Below are 14,819 nucleotides of genomic sequence, written 5' to 3' on the forward strand. Positions count from 1 at the left end.
GTGTGGGAATGCGCAGCTACCAAACCGGAGGCTAATCAGGGCTGCGCTTTAAGATCCCCACGCACCCGCAGAGAGTGTTCAGCTTAGAACCGAATGTGTTCCCAGGCCGGCTACACAAAAATTGCACTGATCTAAAAGACGATCTATTATCCTCATTCAAAAAGGATTCTCTCCTATGCCGGAGAACAGAGACCTCTGCAGACGACTTACACACCGGCACACCTCACACCTCACCTCACTCAGGCAGCACCCTATCAGATCTGACACGATCACACAACTTAAAACTTTTCCTCTTTCGCCACCGATGCCACTTCTTCTCATATTACTTCATGCTTTCTTGAACTCAGTGCCAATCCAGTAACATCTACATGCATAACAATAAAAGTAAATTATTCTATTTGTTTTTAACTTTCAATTTCTTTTTTCCTAAGATGCGTGGAACCATAATGACTCAATATTTCCAATTAAATGATTTTCAGTAATAGGCACTTTTCTAAATGTTAAATGAAAATATATATATATAAATGAAGCTGGCAACTTCTAAAAGTCTGACTCCACTACAGCATAGTAATGGGAACATGCACAAAAGAAGACTGCACCTCAGTTTTGGTGCAAGTCACCAGACATTACATGTATTTATTTCCAGTCTTTGGAAGATATCATCCTTGCAAGACTGCACGTGTTAGGAGCAGAAATAAGTAAAATAGCAGCTCAAATATCAGTCAGTTCTGATAGCAGCTGGAGTACAATGTAAACAAGTCTAATTATAAAACACCCCATATGATCAGCAAGTACTATATGGAGCACAATCACGTGGCATGTCTCATTTTCTGTGAGCAATGAGGTGATGGAGGAAATGGGAAGATGACCTACATGACATAAAACATGCGTACATTTTCAGCTTCTACTCACAGCTGGAATAAATCAAAACCCAAAACACCAAATTCAGACTTTTCACATTGAATTCTTGAGTTAGACAACCCTGCTGCTCGGTGAGATTTCCACTGATGTTTTTTTTTCCAAAGGGATGTATTCTCATTTTAAAGTGCATATTTATAATCCAAACTTCAATCAAGTTAAAATTTTAATAGGTGAAATAATTAATACCAGCAATGACCAGTTAATACCAAAAACTAAAATAGATTGATTGTATCTAATTATGCATTCAAGTTATTTTTTGCAGTTCCTGGAGACACACTCTTTGAAGGTGCCAATAAATACTGAGACTGTCCTTATTAATTAACTTACACTTCTCCAGCTACTGTAGATGTGCCTTTGCCCCAAACGGCCTAGAAAAGAATATTTCTGAGATATCCAAATTATCTTGTTCTCTAATCTGCATCGGGAACTTCATGGTGCACTTACAATATAAATCTTTTTTTAAATAAAAAGGGTTAACAGCAACTTTTTTCTTCAAACTACCAGGAGTGTACCATTGTAAAAATAAACCTCCTTCTGGGTATGAAAGACCAGCCGTTCAGTTCTACACATACAATGCACATATATCAGTAGGGTGCACAATAAGATGAAGGTTGATGAAAAAAGACGTGGTAAGTTGCCAGCAGGTCTTCATAAATCACAGGTCAAGATGCCATATAACAGCATGGCAAAGTGAGAGATGAATGTCAGCAACAGCTCTGACAGCAGCAGTACCTCCTAGTCTGATCTCAGCAGCTGGGCCTGATTAGTACCTGGGAGGGGAGATTCAGAAGGGAAACCAGGTTGCTGCTGTCAGTAGTGTTGGTGAATCAGTAGGTGGCGCTCTTTCCCTGGAGCATCCAGGTTATTTTCTAACCGCTTCTTCCAATTCAGGGCCAGGGGGGTGACAGAGGCTGTCCTGGCAAGCAACTGGCACAAAGCAGGGTCCACCTTGGGTCGGACGCCAGTTTGTCACAGAGTACACACAGACACAGACAAGCACACACATCAGGGCCAGATTTCCAAGAAGCTGAATAACCTGCCAGTATATTTTTGTTCTGTGAGAGGAAAATGGGGCACCCAGAGGAAACCCATGCAAACACAGGGAGAACATGAAAACTCCACGCACAGAGCACCCGCGGTCTGGTCTTGAACCCAGGGCCCCAGTGCTGTGAAGCAACAATGCTAACCACTGCACCACCATGCTACCCCCCAGACCACAATTTCTAAATCAATGCCTACATAGGGTGACCAAGGAGCTGTGCTGTATCCTGGCTCAAGTCTATTTGATGCTTCCACAGTCTGGTCTGTATATTTATTTATTGCCAAATGTGAGAGATACTTTGGGAAACTTAGGGATAAAAAGTGTTATACAAATTCAAGGAACTGATGGGCATGTCTTTACCTATGTAAACCTTTTGTAAACAACTTTATCTGAAACAAGTATAACATGTTTTGGATTGACTTTCCCCCATTAGCAGAGAAAATGCAGGTGAATGTAGCAAACCCAGTAATTACACTGTCCCGGATGGAAAACAAAGTGTTTACACAGCTTGAACACCACGCCTGGGAGAAGAAAAGAGCAACACCAACGGATAACAAGAAGGTTTATATTCAGGAATGATTAGAATCAATCTCTGCATGTTTCAAACTGCCTGCTTTTTAAACTACTTAATTCAGACAATGCAGGATTCAAAAGAAAAGACAAATGAATCACAATTTCAGTAGTGAAAAGCTTGCATGTACAAATGAGCATATTTTCTTTGCAGTTTCTTTATACCTTAGCAAAAAGTCAGATCCCTGAAAAAAAATAAATACAATTTTTTTAAGAGAAATAAAAAGGTGCAGTGCTTTTCTTTTTTTAAATAGCCTGGTTTCTGACCTCCAGCCACAACTTCAAAGAAATCCCATAAACAAATTGGTAACAAAGTGCAGAATATATCTGAAGTCTTTGCGATGCACCACTTTCATTCAATTATTAAAGAACTGGTGCAGGCAGCCTGTACCACAGATCTGTGGCTGTACCACTTTTCTGTATCCTATATCCCCAGCTCTCACACCTCTTATCTTTCTGTTCCAATTATCCTCCTTCTATCATCAAAATACTGAGTATTGTCTAAGTGCCTCTGTTTCAGGCTTACAACAGAAAACACAATCAGTGAATTAGCCACTCACTGTTGGGGTTTCCCAACCTCTGAAGTCAAAAACCCTAAAATAATCTAAAATTTCCTTCTCTACAACACATTTAAACATAGCTAATACCCAAAACTCATTTAAAAAATAACTTTTCTAAATTCCACATTTCTGTTTTAAACAAAGCCATAGGATAAAAATAAAATTAATTTGAAACACACAATTAAAAGAGGGAAAAGATTACAAATATTTATAATATATATTGAATAAATAAATTAAAAAAAACATATGAAGCTATATATCTTCTAAAGTAAGTGCCATCAGTGGAGCCCTGGGCCATATTCAGTAGCTGGTCTGCCAGCTCATCATGTCAGTTGCCTCTAATGTCATCCAGTTCTGTCACCCGCTGACTTCAGAAGTCCAGAGGTGTCAGGTCCCCAAAGTCGCAGTCGAAGAGTTCGCTGATGCCCTCTCCCTCCCCAAGCCCAAAGTGGTAGCTGTGGGGCTGCGGGGGCGACAGGTTGATGAAACTGTCCAAGGGGAGTGAGGAGAACTCCTCAAAATGCCGCTCCAGCAGGTAATCAGAAGACGTCAGGGGTGAAAGGTCGAAGTCGGGCAGTGCTCCGAGGTGAGGAAATGCGTCTCCAGTCAGCAGCGTCTCTGTGGAGGGAAGGGACAGGATCCAGGAGTCAGCTGGTCTGTCAGGAGCAGCAACACAGCAGGCAAAAACCAAACTAGTGGGCGACGGTGTTTCAGAGGAAAGTGACATTTCAGGTTAAGCCTTGGCCAAAAACCTCTTGCTCAATTCACACAGCTTCAAAAACAGCTGCATCTGACTTTTCTGGAAGCACTTCATTCATAGATAGATAATCAGCAAACCAGAGGGTTTACCAGACAGCATATAAAAACATTCGACATAGAAGGAAATTGTAGTCGTGAACAGAGAAGCTATAAGGGAACTTACAGCTTTCCTCGAGAGCAATGACACATGCAACACAACAGACTTCTTCAAAATGAACAGTGGAACACAATCCAGAGGGCACAAGTGACAGCTACATTATGTGGATAACCATTTATATACAGTATATTAAACATCAGACACTTCCACAACCATTTGGGTAAAGAAGGATGAACAAGCCGCCCAGCTGTGATGTTGAAACTGATATCCTGTATTTCCAAGAAATGGCTCAACGAGATACTTACATCAATTATCATCAACTATCAAAGAGGCTAGATGGGTCAAATGGACTCATCCCTTATGTTCTTTAACTGACACCACAGAATTGTCATGGGTTAACAGTTTACTGGTTTTCTCAGTTTTACTATCGCAGGATTTTTTTCCTTTAGAATTTCTGATGCCAACAGACATTACCTAAATGGGATACAAAACTATTAAAATGGATAACATTCAAGATAAGACCGGAGGCTTTTTCAATAAGGCATTTTTTTCCAATTATAGGTTGAGAACTGACAACAACAATTGTTAAGATGGTCAAAATTAAATAAAAGCACACATGATGTGCAATTAATGCTACATGTTAAGATATTACACAGGTCTGTTAACTAACAAAAGTACAAGCATTAAATAATTTAAGCATTATTGTATCCCAACTTCTAAAAGAGCTAAGAGTAATCTCATACAGCTGCCCTAAGAGAAATGAATTCCAAAATATACTCAAATGCAAATCAAATTTACTATAAACTTGCAATGACATATTCAGAACAATACTGACATCACTGGAAAAAGTATAATAATTGAAACAGCAGCAAATCCCATGTTCAAATTTACAATGTTTCTGTTTTAATTGATACCTGTCAGCAGGAAACGTTTTAAAGTTAAAACTTATTGAAAAAATGCAATATTGAGAGAAGTGATTAAAGAGACATGGCTGTGATAACTCACAAACTTTCAAAACCTGGCCACCAAATACATGTATAGTCACACCTCAACTGTACACCTAACACAGGAACCAGAAAGCTTGGACCCGCAGAGACTTATTGCCTAAATTTCCATACTTTTTGTAACATTGACTCAATGAAATGCAAGTAGAATTTCTGTGGTCTTGCCCAAAATGAACATATACTTTTACCTGAATAACTTCATGACTTCTTGTTTTATATTTTGTAAAGAGATATTCCAAATCGCAATGACCAAAATACATGAGGGTGAATAATCGTGTATTAAACACAAATAATTTCAGGTACTGCTGAAATACTTATTGAAGTAGAAATCTTACTTTGACTGCTCATTCACTGCTTTTCTGCTAATGAGGGAAAGGGAAGAGGGAACTCAGTGCCACAATACAGGAACAGGACTGGCCTTACTGTAGGGAGTCACCTGAGCTGCTATATTCTAGAGGGCATTAAATACAATCTCTTGGGTAAATATTAAGATAACATGTTCATCTGTAACAACAAGTTTGTTGTTGATGTAATTTTAGAAATCAAAGGGGAAGGGCTCGTTTAAAATGAATGCAAATATGAAAAAAATGGAGTGGAAAGCCTCTGATTTCTGAAGATCTCTGAAGATCTGATCTTTTTCCAGCCCTAATCCCCCACAATGTGGGGCTGCCATTTTTCAGATCATGGAAAAAGGGCCAGTAGTGTCCACAGCTCTGGCCCACGCCTGTCAGGGAGTGACATACAAGTCGTCCCAGGGTTGTGCTTTCCCTAAGGCAGGCCCCTTAAGCAATGCAAGGTTTGTGCGACAGTTCTGGCTCACATTAATCTGTCCATGTAACACTACTGATACCCTGTAAGCACTGTACTGCACAAAGCAACTGAACAAATACCCTGTAGTTTAAATACCTTCTACCATCAGCTCAGTGACTTAGTATTTAGAGTTGTTTATTAAACCTACAGTACTATGACTATTTTGTAAAAGATGCATACATGTAGGTGCTGTTCATTTTGCAAATGAGTTACCACCTCTCAAATCTTACTGTTAAATCTGCAGTCTCTCCAGTTTAGGAACTCACCTGTTTCACCTGTCAGTGTCAGTGGTGCCACTTCCTGAGCGCATGATGTCACTTCCTGTGAGCTGCTGCTCTGAGGCGGCTCTGTGAGGCTTGCAGAGCTCACAGGGGCAGGTGACGGCATCTGACTGGCTGCTTTGGAGGGACTGTTGCCAGTCACTGGGCTGCAAACTCCAACGCGGTCTTCTGGACAGAGGAAGACATCAATAGGGACTTGGGTGCTTTTCAGAGAGATCTGGAACCCCTGCAGGCACATTGGAAGAGCAGGAATAAAGGACTGGACACGCCAACAATGGTGGAACAGCTCCGACATGACGCTCATTTAGAGCTTACTCCAGTTTCCACAGTGTTATGCAGCTATCCTGTAATTTACATGAAAGATGAAAAAACTCAAAAAAGGCCAATCAACTGCTGAGTGTAAACCGACTTCAAAACTAAAAAACATTTTAAACGTACCATTTCACTTTATTATTGTTTTGAAAGTGAACCACCTGCAACAGACTGAATAACAACTGCAGAACTAATCAAACAGAACACAAAACAGCCCTTTGTCACATGCCCAGTCAAGTGTTGCATCACTTTGTCTCACTTCTGGTGTAACATGTTACAGCGGATCACTGTAGGGGAACAACAGTTTGGCACCTGTTGTCAAAGCAGCACATTGTGCAACTCAACGTGTGCTCAAACAGGATCTACTAGGTCAACTGCTAGAGTGAGCCGTCATGTTACACTCTCACCAGCAGATGGCACTAAGCCATTAGGCATGGAAAATCTCAAAAGTGTCAGAAGTGCATCTTCAATATAAAATATATTCAAAGACAGCTTTTCATTCTAGTGGATGCCTAAGAATTTCACATATAGAAGGGGACCCACTTCATCCACCACTGAAGTGCAGCCCCACTTTGGTGACACACAGCAGGCATTATGCAATAACTTTTCCACTGCACAGCAGATCAAATAGAAAGTTGCTCCACCAATGAAATCAAGAAGGAAACTGAGGGAGTTTTGTAAAATTCCCGAGTACATCATTGGCACTAAGACCACTACTCTTACAAAACAATGCAGTGGGATCTTTAATGACCAAGTAGTTGGCACCTTTATTCAATGTATCATAGAAAGGGTGGCACTTACTACAGCACAGTGTGCCTGGTCAGTGTACTGAGGCACTGGTTTGGAAATTCTGGCCCACCAACACCACCTGAAGCAACTACCTGACTCTCCATAGATAATAAATTACTAACCAGTGTTGTGTGTCAGCCTCGCTGAGCTTCTGAGACCTGATAAAATCAGGCTACAGGACAGCTAAACTGCAGCCATTTAAGAGTCTTTCAATTCTTTGAGTATAGAAAAAGAGCTGACACACAGATTTAAAAAATTCAATACTGATTCTAAGGTCTTGGATATGTGTGCAAATTCAAGCAAATAGAAAATTATTTTATAGAAATAGAAAATTATTATTAATTTAAAATTGATATAGCCAGCAGCCATATCACCCTGCAACTCACAACAGGCAACCCACTGAAGCTAAGCAGGTGTGAGCCTGGTCAGTACCTGGATGTGAGACATCCTGGGAAAAACTAAGGGTGCTGCTGGAAGAAGTGTTAGTGGGGCCAGCAGGGGGCGCTCACCCTGCGGCCCATGTGGGTCCTAATGCCCTACTATAGTGACGGTGACACTATACTGTAAACAGGCACCCTCCTTTGGAGGAGATGTAAAACTGAGGTCCTGACTCTTCGTGGTCATTAAAAATCCCAGGGTGTTTCTTGAAAAGAGTAGGGCTATAACCCTGGCGTCCTGGCCAAATTTCCCATTGGCCCTTACCAATCATGGCCTCCTAATAATCCCCATCTATGAATTGGCTTCATTACTCTGCTCTCCTCCCCACTAATAGCTGATGTGTGGTGAGCGTTCTGGCGCACTATGGCTGCCGTTGCATCATCTAGGTGGGGCTGCACACTGGTGGTGGTGGAGGGGAGTCCCCATTACCTGTAAAGCACTTTGAGTGGAGTGTCCAGAAAAGTGCTATATAAGTGTAAGCAATTATTATTATTATTCCATCTGAATCTTAAAACCCAAATGAATGGTCCTTTGAATGAGAAATCTATTTAAATGAGAGCAGTTATACCTTTCAGTTTTCTTTACTACAATATATTCTTTATGGGACTAATTAGGATAAATAATTGATTTTAAAGCAGCTTCCAGTCCTATTATGGTCGATCCCCTGCCCTGACTCTACCTCTGAGGGGTCGGAGACCTGCATCTGGGTCTCTGGGGGAGCCCTAATGACCATCAGGAGCTGGTCCACAGAGTCCACAGCGCTCCGCAGGTCCTGGCACATCACATAGGCCAGCTTGAACAGCATTAAGGAACAGAACTGGGAAGTAGGAACCCAATCACGACACCATTCATCTCACACCAGCTGGTGAATTCCCATGGACTGGAATAAGCTGTTCAGAGATCTGCACAACAACCCAGGCATACTCAGTACAAACAAGGACACAAGCAGCAGTTTGACAATGAGCTGCAAAGATCTCAACAAAGCTGGACCTTCCTTCCAGATCTACTGGAGCTACTGAGAAGCCTTGATTATGTTTTGACTGACAGCCAAGCTAAAAAGGCTGCACAAACTACTAACTTCATCTAAAGTTTATTCAGAGTTATCAGCTGGCCCTGCATAACTTTGTGTACTGTAGTTAGAGAACTCTCAAGAAATGAAAGCAGTGCAGCTTTGAGGATGAACCACCCACATCTTGATCTCTGCATGCCCACGGTGGCTCTGCTTTCTCTTGGCCCCAAAAGGGCAGATCAAAAAAGAAAAGGATATTTCTTGTTCTGCGGATCTTCTGTGAGGAGCTTGAGCTGTAGGCTACACTTGGCGATGAGCTCGTCCAGCCTCTCCTCAGACTGCCCGAGGTCCGACACCTCCTTCATCAGAGTCTGGTAACGAGCAGACGACACCCCGTCCATACAGCTGCCCCTGAGCGGGAGGACAGAACTCTTTTAGACAATTTCACTCACAGCACCATTCACTGAGGCATCCCTTTACTGCAAGAAATTTCCTACTGATGTAACGAGACTGATACCGATACACCCCACAACAAAACCACAGTCTTCACAACTCCTTATCACATGATGCTGCAGATAATACTTTCAAAAGCAATTACTTTGGCAGAGCTACAAATCAAATCTGTTTGGTCTTTAAGAATTGTTGGACACCCTTTCCCTGGTTCATGGAAGACCTGACTTATGTAAATTCAACCACTGTTTGTAAAAACTTAACTTAGGTGAGACCTTGGACAGCTGTGAATAGACCCAACTCCCCAAGTTAAGTATGTCAGGGATCTGTTCCACAAGACCAGGGATCATAAAGTAAGGAATGAGCCTTTCTTAACCACTTGCAGCAGCCAGCAATCATATCACCCTGCAACTCACACCTGACAACCCACTGAAGCTCAGCAGGTGTGATCCTGGTCAGTACCTGGATGGGAGACCTCCTGGGAAAAACTAAGGTTGCTGTTGGAAGAGGTGTTAGTGGGGCCAGCAGGGGGCGCTCACCCTGCAGTCTGTGTTGATCCTAATGCCCCAGTATAGCGATGGGGACAGTATACTGTAAAAGGCGCTGTCCTTTGGATAAGATGTAAAACCGAGGTCCTGACTCTCTGTGGTCATTAAAAATCCCAGGGTGTTTCTCGAAAACAGTAGGGGTGTTACCCCAGTGTCCTGGCCAAATTTCCCATTGGTGTTTACAAATCATAGCCTCCTAATAATCCCCATCTATGAACTAGCTTCATCACCCTGTTCTCCACCCACTGATAGCTGATGTATGGTGAGTGTAACGGTGCACTCTGGCTGCCATGGCATCTTCCAGGTGGGGCTGCACTCGGGTGGTGGTGGAGGGGAGTCCCCATTACCTGTAAAGTGCTCTGGAGTGGAGTGTCCAGAAAAGCACTATATAAGTGTAAGGAATTTATTATTATTGCTGCATGAACACAAAGAGAACTATGTGACCTACACACATAGAGAATTACCATTTATGATACTGCAGCAGGGCAGTACATTGCTGCCTCACAGTGTTTGGGTCCTGGGTTCAGTTACGGACCTGGGGTGCTGTCTCAGTGGAGTTTGTATGTTCTCCCTGTGAAATGCGCATTTGTGTCTGTGTGGGCCCTATGATGGACTAGCATCCTGTCCAGGCTGTTCCTTGTCTTGTGCCCATTACTTGCCAGAATAGGCCCTGGGTCTCATGTACCATCTTGATAACATAAACATATGGGTCCCATAATCTCATTTTCCAACAAATTGAAAATTTACATTTGTAAACATCACGCAGCTCGGCATGGTCCTTCTGCAGATGAATAGCGAGCGTGTGCGTAGTGTGACGCGTCACCAACAACAAACACCCTATGTTGCTCTTCAGTCTTGCTCTGCCTTTATGCATGCATTGTAAAGTCTGCATACTACCTCACACTTTTTCAATGAAATTTGGGAGAAACTGCAGTGCAGGTCATGCCAAGGAAGCACCCAAGTGATTTTGTTATTTTTATTACTGTGTATTTTATTTTGTGTTTAATTACTGAATGGTACAGTGTACGGTAAGGAAATGTACAGTATTTATACAAGTGTTAAAAGGAAATTCACTCACGTTAATTTTTTTACTGTACTGTATATTTTTACGGGTATGCTATATTGGGTGTTTAATCATTCTAATTATAGTGTTTAAAAACTTTTTCATTCATTGTTATTTCATTTGTCTTTCCCTGTAAAGAGAGGAATTTTCCTTTCTCTCTCAAAGCTACAGTGCAGGAACATTCTCTCTGGCTCTCTACCCCCTTCTGTGATCAGAACACACACCTGTTAACCATCAAAGCTTGGGAAAACGAGACAGGATTGTGGCATTATCCATCCATCCATTTTCTAACCACTTTATCCGATTCAGGGTTGTGGAGGAGCCAGAACCTATCCCAGTAAGTAATGGGCGCAAGGCAAGGTACATCCCAGACAGGATGCCAGTCCGTTATAGGGCACACACAGACACAAATGCGCACACACACACACTCACAAGGAGACTGAACACAGTGAAAACATTCAAAATCCCATCTTAGGAACCCAGGGCCCCAGTACTGTGAGGCATCAATGTTAACCACTTTGCCACTGACCTGCCCTGCTGCAGTATCATAAATAGTCATTCTTTATGTGTGTTCATGCAATGGCTAAGAAAGGGTTGCTCCTGACTTAAATAAGATTTAGGATTCATAAAGCCTTGTGGAACAGAACCCTTGCATACATAACGTGGAGAGTTGGGTGTATTAATCTCATTGCATTTGTGCATATGACAACTCTGTCCAAGGTCTCAGCTAAGTCAATCCAAAACACAATGACAGCACAGGGTCAAAAGCAGAACCACACAGCAGATGCAATGAGGATTGAAAACAGGAGGCATTTATATTAGACATTCAGATTTGTAGAAGCTGCATTCAGCAGTTCCTGTCACCAGATGTCTTCTTAGTTAGGCAGCGGTGAGACTCACAGCCACTGAATGTTGTTCTTGGACTTCTTGGAAATGAGCTTGATGCCCTCCAGGACGTTGGTGATGTCATAGATGCGGCGCTTCTGGACCTCAAGCACCTGCGAGGCCCAGTTCAGGTCGACCACGCCATCGGGGGACTGGGCCAGGAGCTCCAGGAAGCGCTTGGTGGTGAGGTTCAGGGAAGTGTCGTAGCGAGATTTCTCACTGGGGGACTTCAGGCCTGAGGAAGGAGAGTCTGGGCAATCAGGGAAGGGCTAATCCACAACACTACTGTCCTGGCATAGGAGCAAAAGGTGTGTGTGGCAGGCCTGCAGTAATGAGGGTAGTCATTTCAGCTAACCTGTCACTTAAGACCTCTATTGTGTGTAAATAAGTTCACATGTGGGGTATTAATTGATTACTTAGATGAATGGTGATGGGATGAGAGTCACATCCTCTCACATGGAGTTAACTGAGCGTAATTTGCTATATAAAGGGACTCACAAGAAAAGTGCTGGGCCATTTAGAGTACATTATTTTGTGTACATTGAAGAGTTTGTTCAAATAAAGTCTCCTTGGCAGTTTTTTGCTTTCAAAGTGCCCAAGTCTCACAAGCCACCTGGTTAGAGGTAGACCTCCTGCAATGTGCCTCTACTGCCTGCTAGACCCTCAAGATGTCAGAGGCTTGCTTTAAAGACGCGTTCCAAAACCTCTCTTTTCTTACATATTCTCTGTTGTACCCGAGATCAAAATATGAACGTGCTGGTGTTTGAAAGGTATCGGCTTCAGGAGCCAAGGGAGCAAGCTTCCAGCTGTTTTCCCCCTCCTCTGTGAAACTGTCCTTCAATCAACCACAGTCAAGAAGGCAGATAACTTGGCTTCCTCTAGATTTACTGAACAGAGGAAGGTCTTCCTGCTGTGGAAATGAAGAGCACAGAGGCACATGAAAGTATAACCTTTGTATAGTTACTCAAGAGCCAGGCTGCCACGACACAGAATTTTTGGCAAGCACCGGGCACAAGGGAGGTTACAGCCTGGACGGGACGCTAGTCCGCAAACACACACACAAGCCACAGTATGTCTTTGGCCTGTGGGAGGAAACTGGAGCACCTGGAGGAAACCCACAGGAACATGAGGAGAACATACAAACTCCACACAGACAGCACCCCAAGGACTGAACACCGGCCCTAAGTGCTGTATTACTAACCACTGTACCACCCATTCTATGTATTTGTATTAATCACATGCTCAGAAACAAGATACTTTCTATTCTCTATTTGATTTACACTGGTGAATCAGATGGCTTTCCTTCTTCTGAAGGGTGCTGTAACTGAATTCGATCTCCTCACATGCTGGGGGATTTCGAAAGTATTTTTTCAGGGAAGCGGTCGGCTCATACCTCTCTCCGGCACGCGGGGCCTGGTTCGGGGAGGCTGCCGGATCTCGGACACGTACTGGTGGTCATTGTCCAAATCCAGCTTTCTCTTCACCTGCGCCGGAATTGGGAGAGACAACAAGTCAGTGGCGAGTACATGACTTGAAACCGGGGAAGCACACTGAGGGTATCTAGACCCAGAGGAAAAAGCGACCTGGAGCGGCCTGACAAAACTGTAACAGAGTTGTACCCCCCCGCCCAACCCACCAGCTGCCTAGGTCTACCCTCAACACAACCCGTCATCTCAGCTGTTCAGTCACTCATGTTTTCTGCATGGGTCTGGAAACACAGAGCAGGGCACTGTCAAATTCATACTTTCATGGCACTTGCTGAAAAAGCACAGCGCGTTAAATACTGGAGAGCACAAAACAGACACAGGACGATCTGTTCATGTGCATAATATTAATGTTTAAAGAATCGCACGTTCCTAAAGGCAATTCATCTTTCTGGTGTCAATTTTCTTAACTATAAAACAAACTTCGTATCAACCGATTTCTCACTCAGCGCCAGCATCACGTTTCTACATTTGCTGTGCGGTCTGTAGCCTCTTCCTCATGCAGATTCCCTTGGCCAGGCGGACAGAAAAGTCCTGACCAACCTGCAGCTCGCCCAACACACCAACAAACTACCAGTTTAAACTACTGTCGTGGAAGATTGACAGGCCACCACCAACCCTCACAGTGCCTCACCAGTACCCTTATAACTGGTGTTATTATATCCTCAGAAAAACCACCAAAACACAAACAGGGCATTATTGCACCACTCCACAAGCGACTACCACAAAAATCAAAGACTAGTTTAACGCTTCCTGACAATCCTCAGTAACAAACATGCCTCGCATGTAGACCCCCAGTCTAGTAAAAACACCATTGGCACAATGATGACCTGTTGATTTTCATGAGCGTTTATATTCGATTTTTGAATAAACTGTGAGTCTTCAATAAAAGATTCACCAGCCACTTCCCACAACTAGACCATATGCCCGTATATATCAGACTTTTTCCATCTGCGCAACAGATGAGCAGCCTCTTGCATTTACAAGTTGTATTTCTGTCCGGGGGACAGAGAGGCCCTTACCGGAGGGCGTCCCAGGACCGGCCGGCGCTGCTCGTCCTCCGGGGCAGGTCCCTGCGGGGTGGCGAACAGCAGGATCTCCGCCGCGCCGCTGGAGCCTGCGGGCTGGATCTCCACATGCGCCGGCGTGGAGATAATGACAATCTGATCCTCATTCAGCTCAATACTTCCCGATCCCAAAATGGACTCAAAGTCAGCCAGAAGGTCCTCCGAAGTCTGACCTGTGACCACTGTCTCGGACATGGCCTTCCGCGGGTCGGCTGTCTTTGCCCCCCTCTTCTTTGCCCGGCTCGGATTGTGGCAGTAATTGAGATACTTTAGTGGCAAAGCTTCATGTCTCCGCGTGGAACAATGGTAAAAACAGGAGTACAACCGGAGGCATTATCTTAAGAGTAATCTTAATTTTCGCGAAGTAAACCTGCCTCACTGTACCTATGGGGTGTATATCCTATTAACACATAAAAGCCAATTGCTGAACCCTGGCAAGTAGGCTACGTGTAATTACAGTCTGTGGGTGCGCAAATGAAACATGTTTGGTATAGCTCAGGACCTGTAATTGCAACGCACAACAAAGACTCAAGAGAGCTCGACTGCTAACTACAGGCCCCTAGTCTGTCTCAAACCAGCCTGACAGAAAGCGGCTGAAACAATAAGTCAATATAAAATACGAAAGATCACAAGTTTAACTTTAAAAAGCCAGACTTTTCCCATATCATCTATTTCGTTTTGAATCATACAGTCGCCTCTGAGTGCGAACAGGACTTTTACATTTTAGATT

The 14,819-nt window shown here is 43.3% G+C and overlaps 1 protein-coding gene across 1 annotated transcript; it reads right to left on the reverse strand.

Annotated features, from left to right (window-relative positions):
- Positions 1 to 2,510: 2,510 nt before the first annotated feature.
- Positions 2,511 to 14,727, reverse strand: e2f1 (E2F transcription factor 1). The gene is made up of 7 exons (XM_088937634.1): positions 14,045 to 14,727; positions 12,932 to 13,022; positions 11,554 to 11,773; positions 8,853 to 9,003; positions 8,263 to 8,379; positions 6,030 to 6,270; positions 2,511 to 3,711 (listed from the first exon to the last, which is right to left on the reverse strand). The coding sequence occupies exons 1-7, from the start codon at positions 14,282 to 14,284 to the stop codon at positions 3,464 to 3,466; spliced, it is 1,308 nt and encodes a 435-aa protein (XP_088793760.1). The 5' UTR covers positions 14,285 to 14,727; the 3' UTR covers positions 2,511 to 3,463.
- Positions 14,728 to 14,819: the final 92 nt, after the last annotated feature.

Source organism: Atractosteus spatula, chromosome 19 (genome assembly GCF_055471065.1).
Source record: "Atractosteus spatula isolate fAtrSpa1 chromosome 19, fAtrSpa1.hap1, whole genome shotgun sequence".
In the NCBI taxonomy this organism is placed as follows: Eukaryota; Metazoa; Chordata; class Actinopteri; order Semionotiformes; family Lepisosteidae; genus Atractosteus; species Atractosteus spatula.

What these genes read in the sequence shown, in the direction of transcription:
- e2f1 (XM_088937634.1), bottom strand. Translation starts at nt 14,284, where the DNA reads ATGTCCGAGACAGTGGTCACAGGTCAGACTTCGGAGGACCTTCTGGCT. An exon ending in AAGAACAACATTCAGTGGCT is followed by an intron (nt 9,004 to 11,553) that starts GTGAGTCTCACC and finishes CCTCCCGCTCAG; the next exon opens with GGGCAGCTGTATGGACGGGG. An exon ending in AGGTCTCCGACCCCTCAGAG is followed by an intron (nt 6,271 to 8,262) that starts GTAGAGTCAGGG and finishes ATGTGCCTGCAG; the next exon opens with GGGTTCCAGATCTCTCTGAA.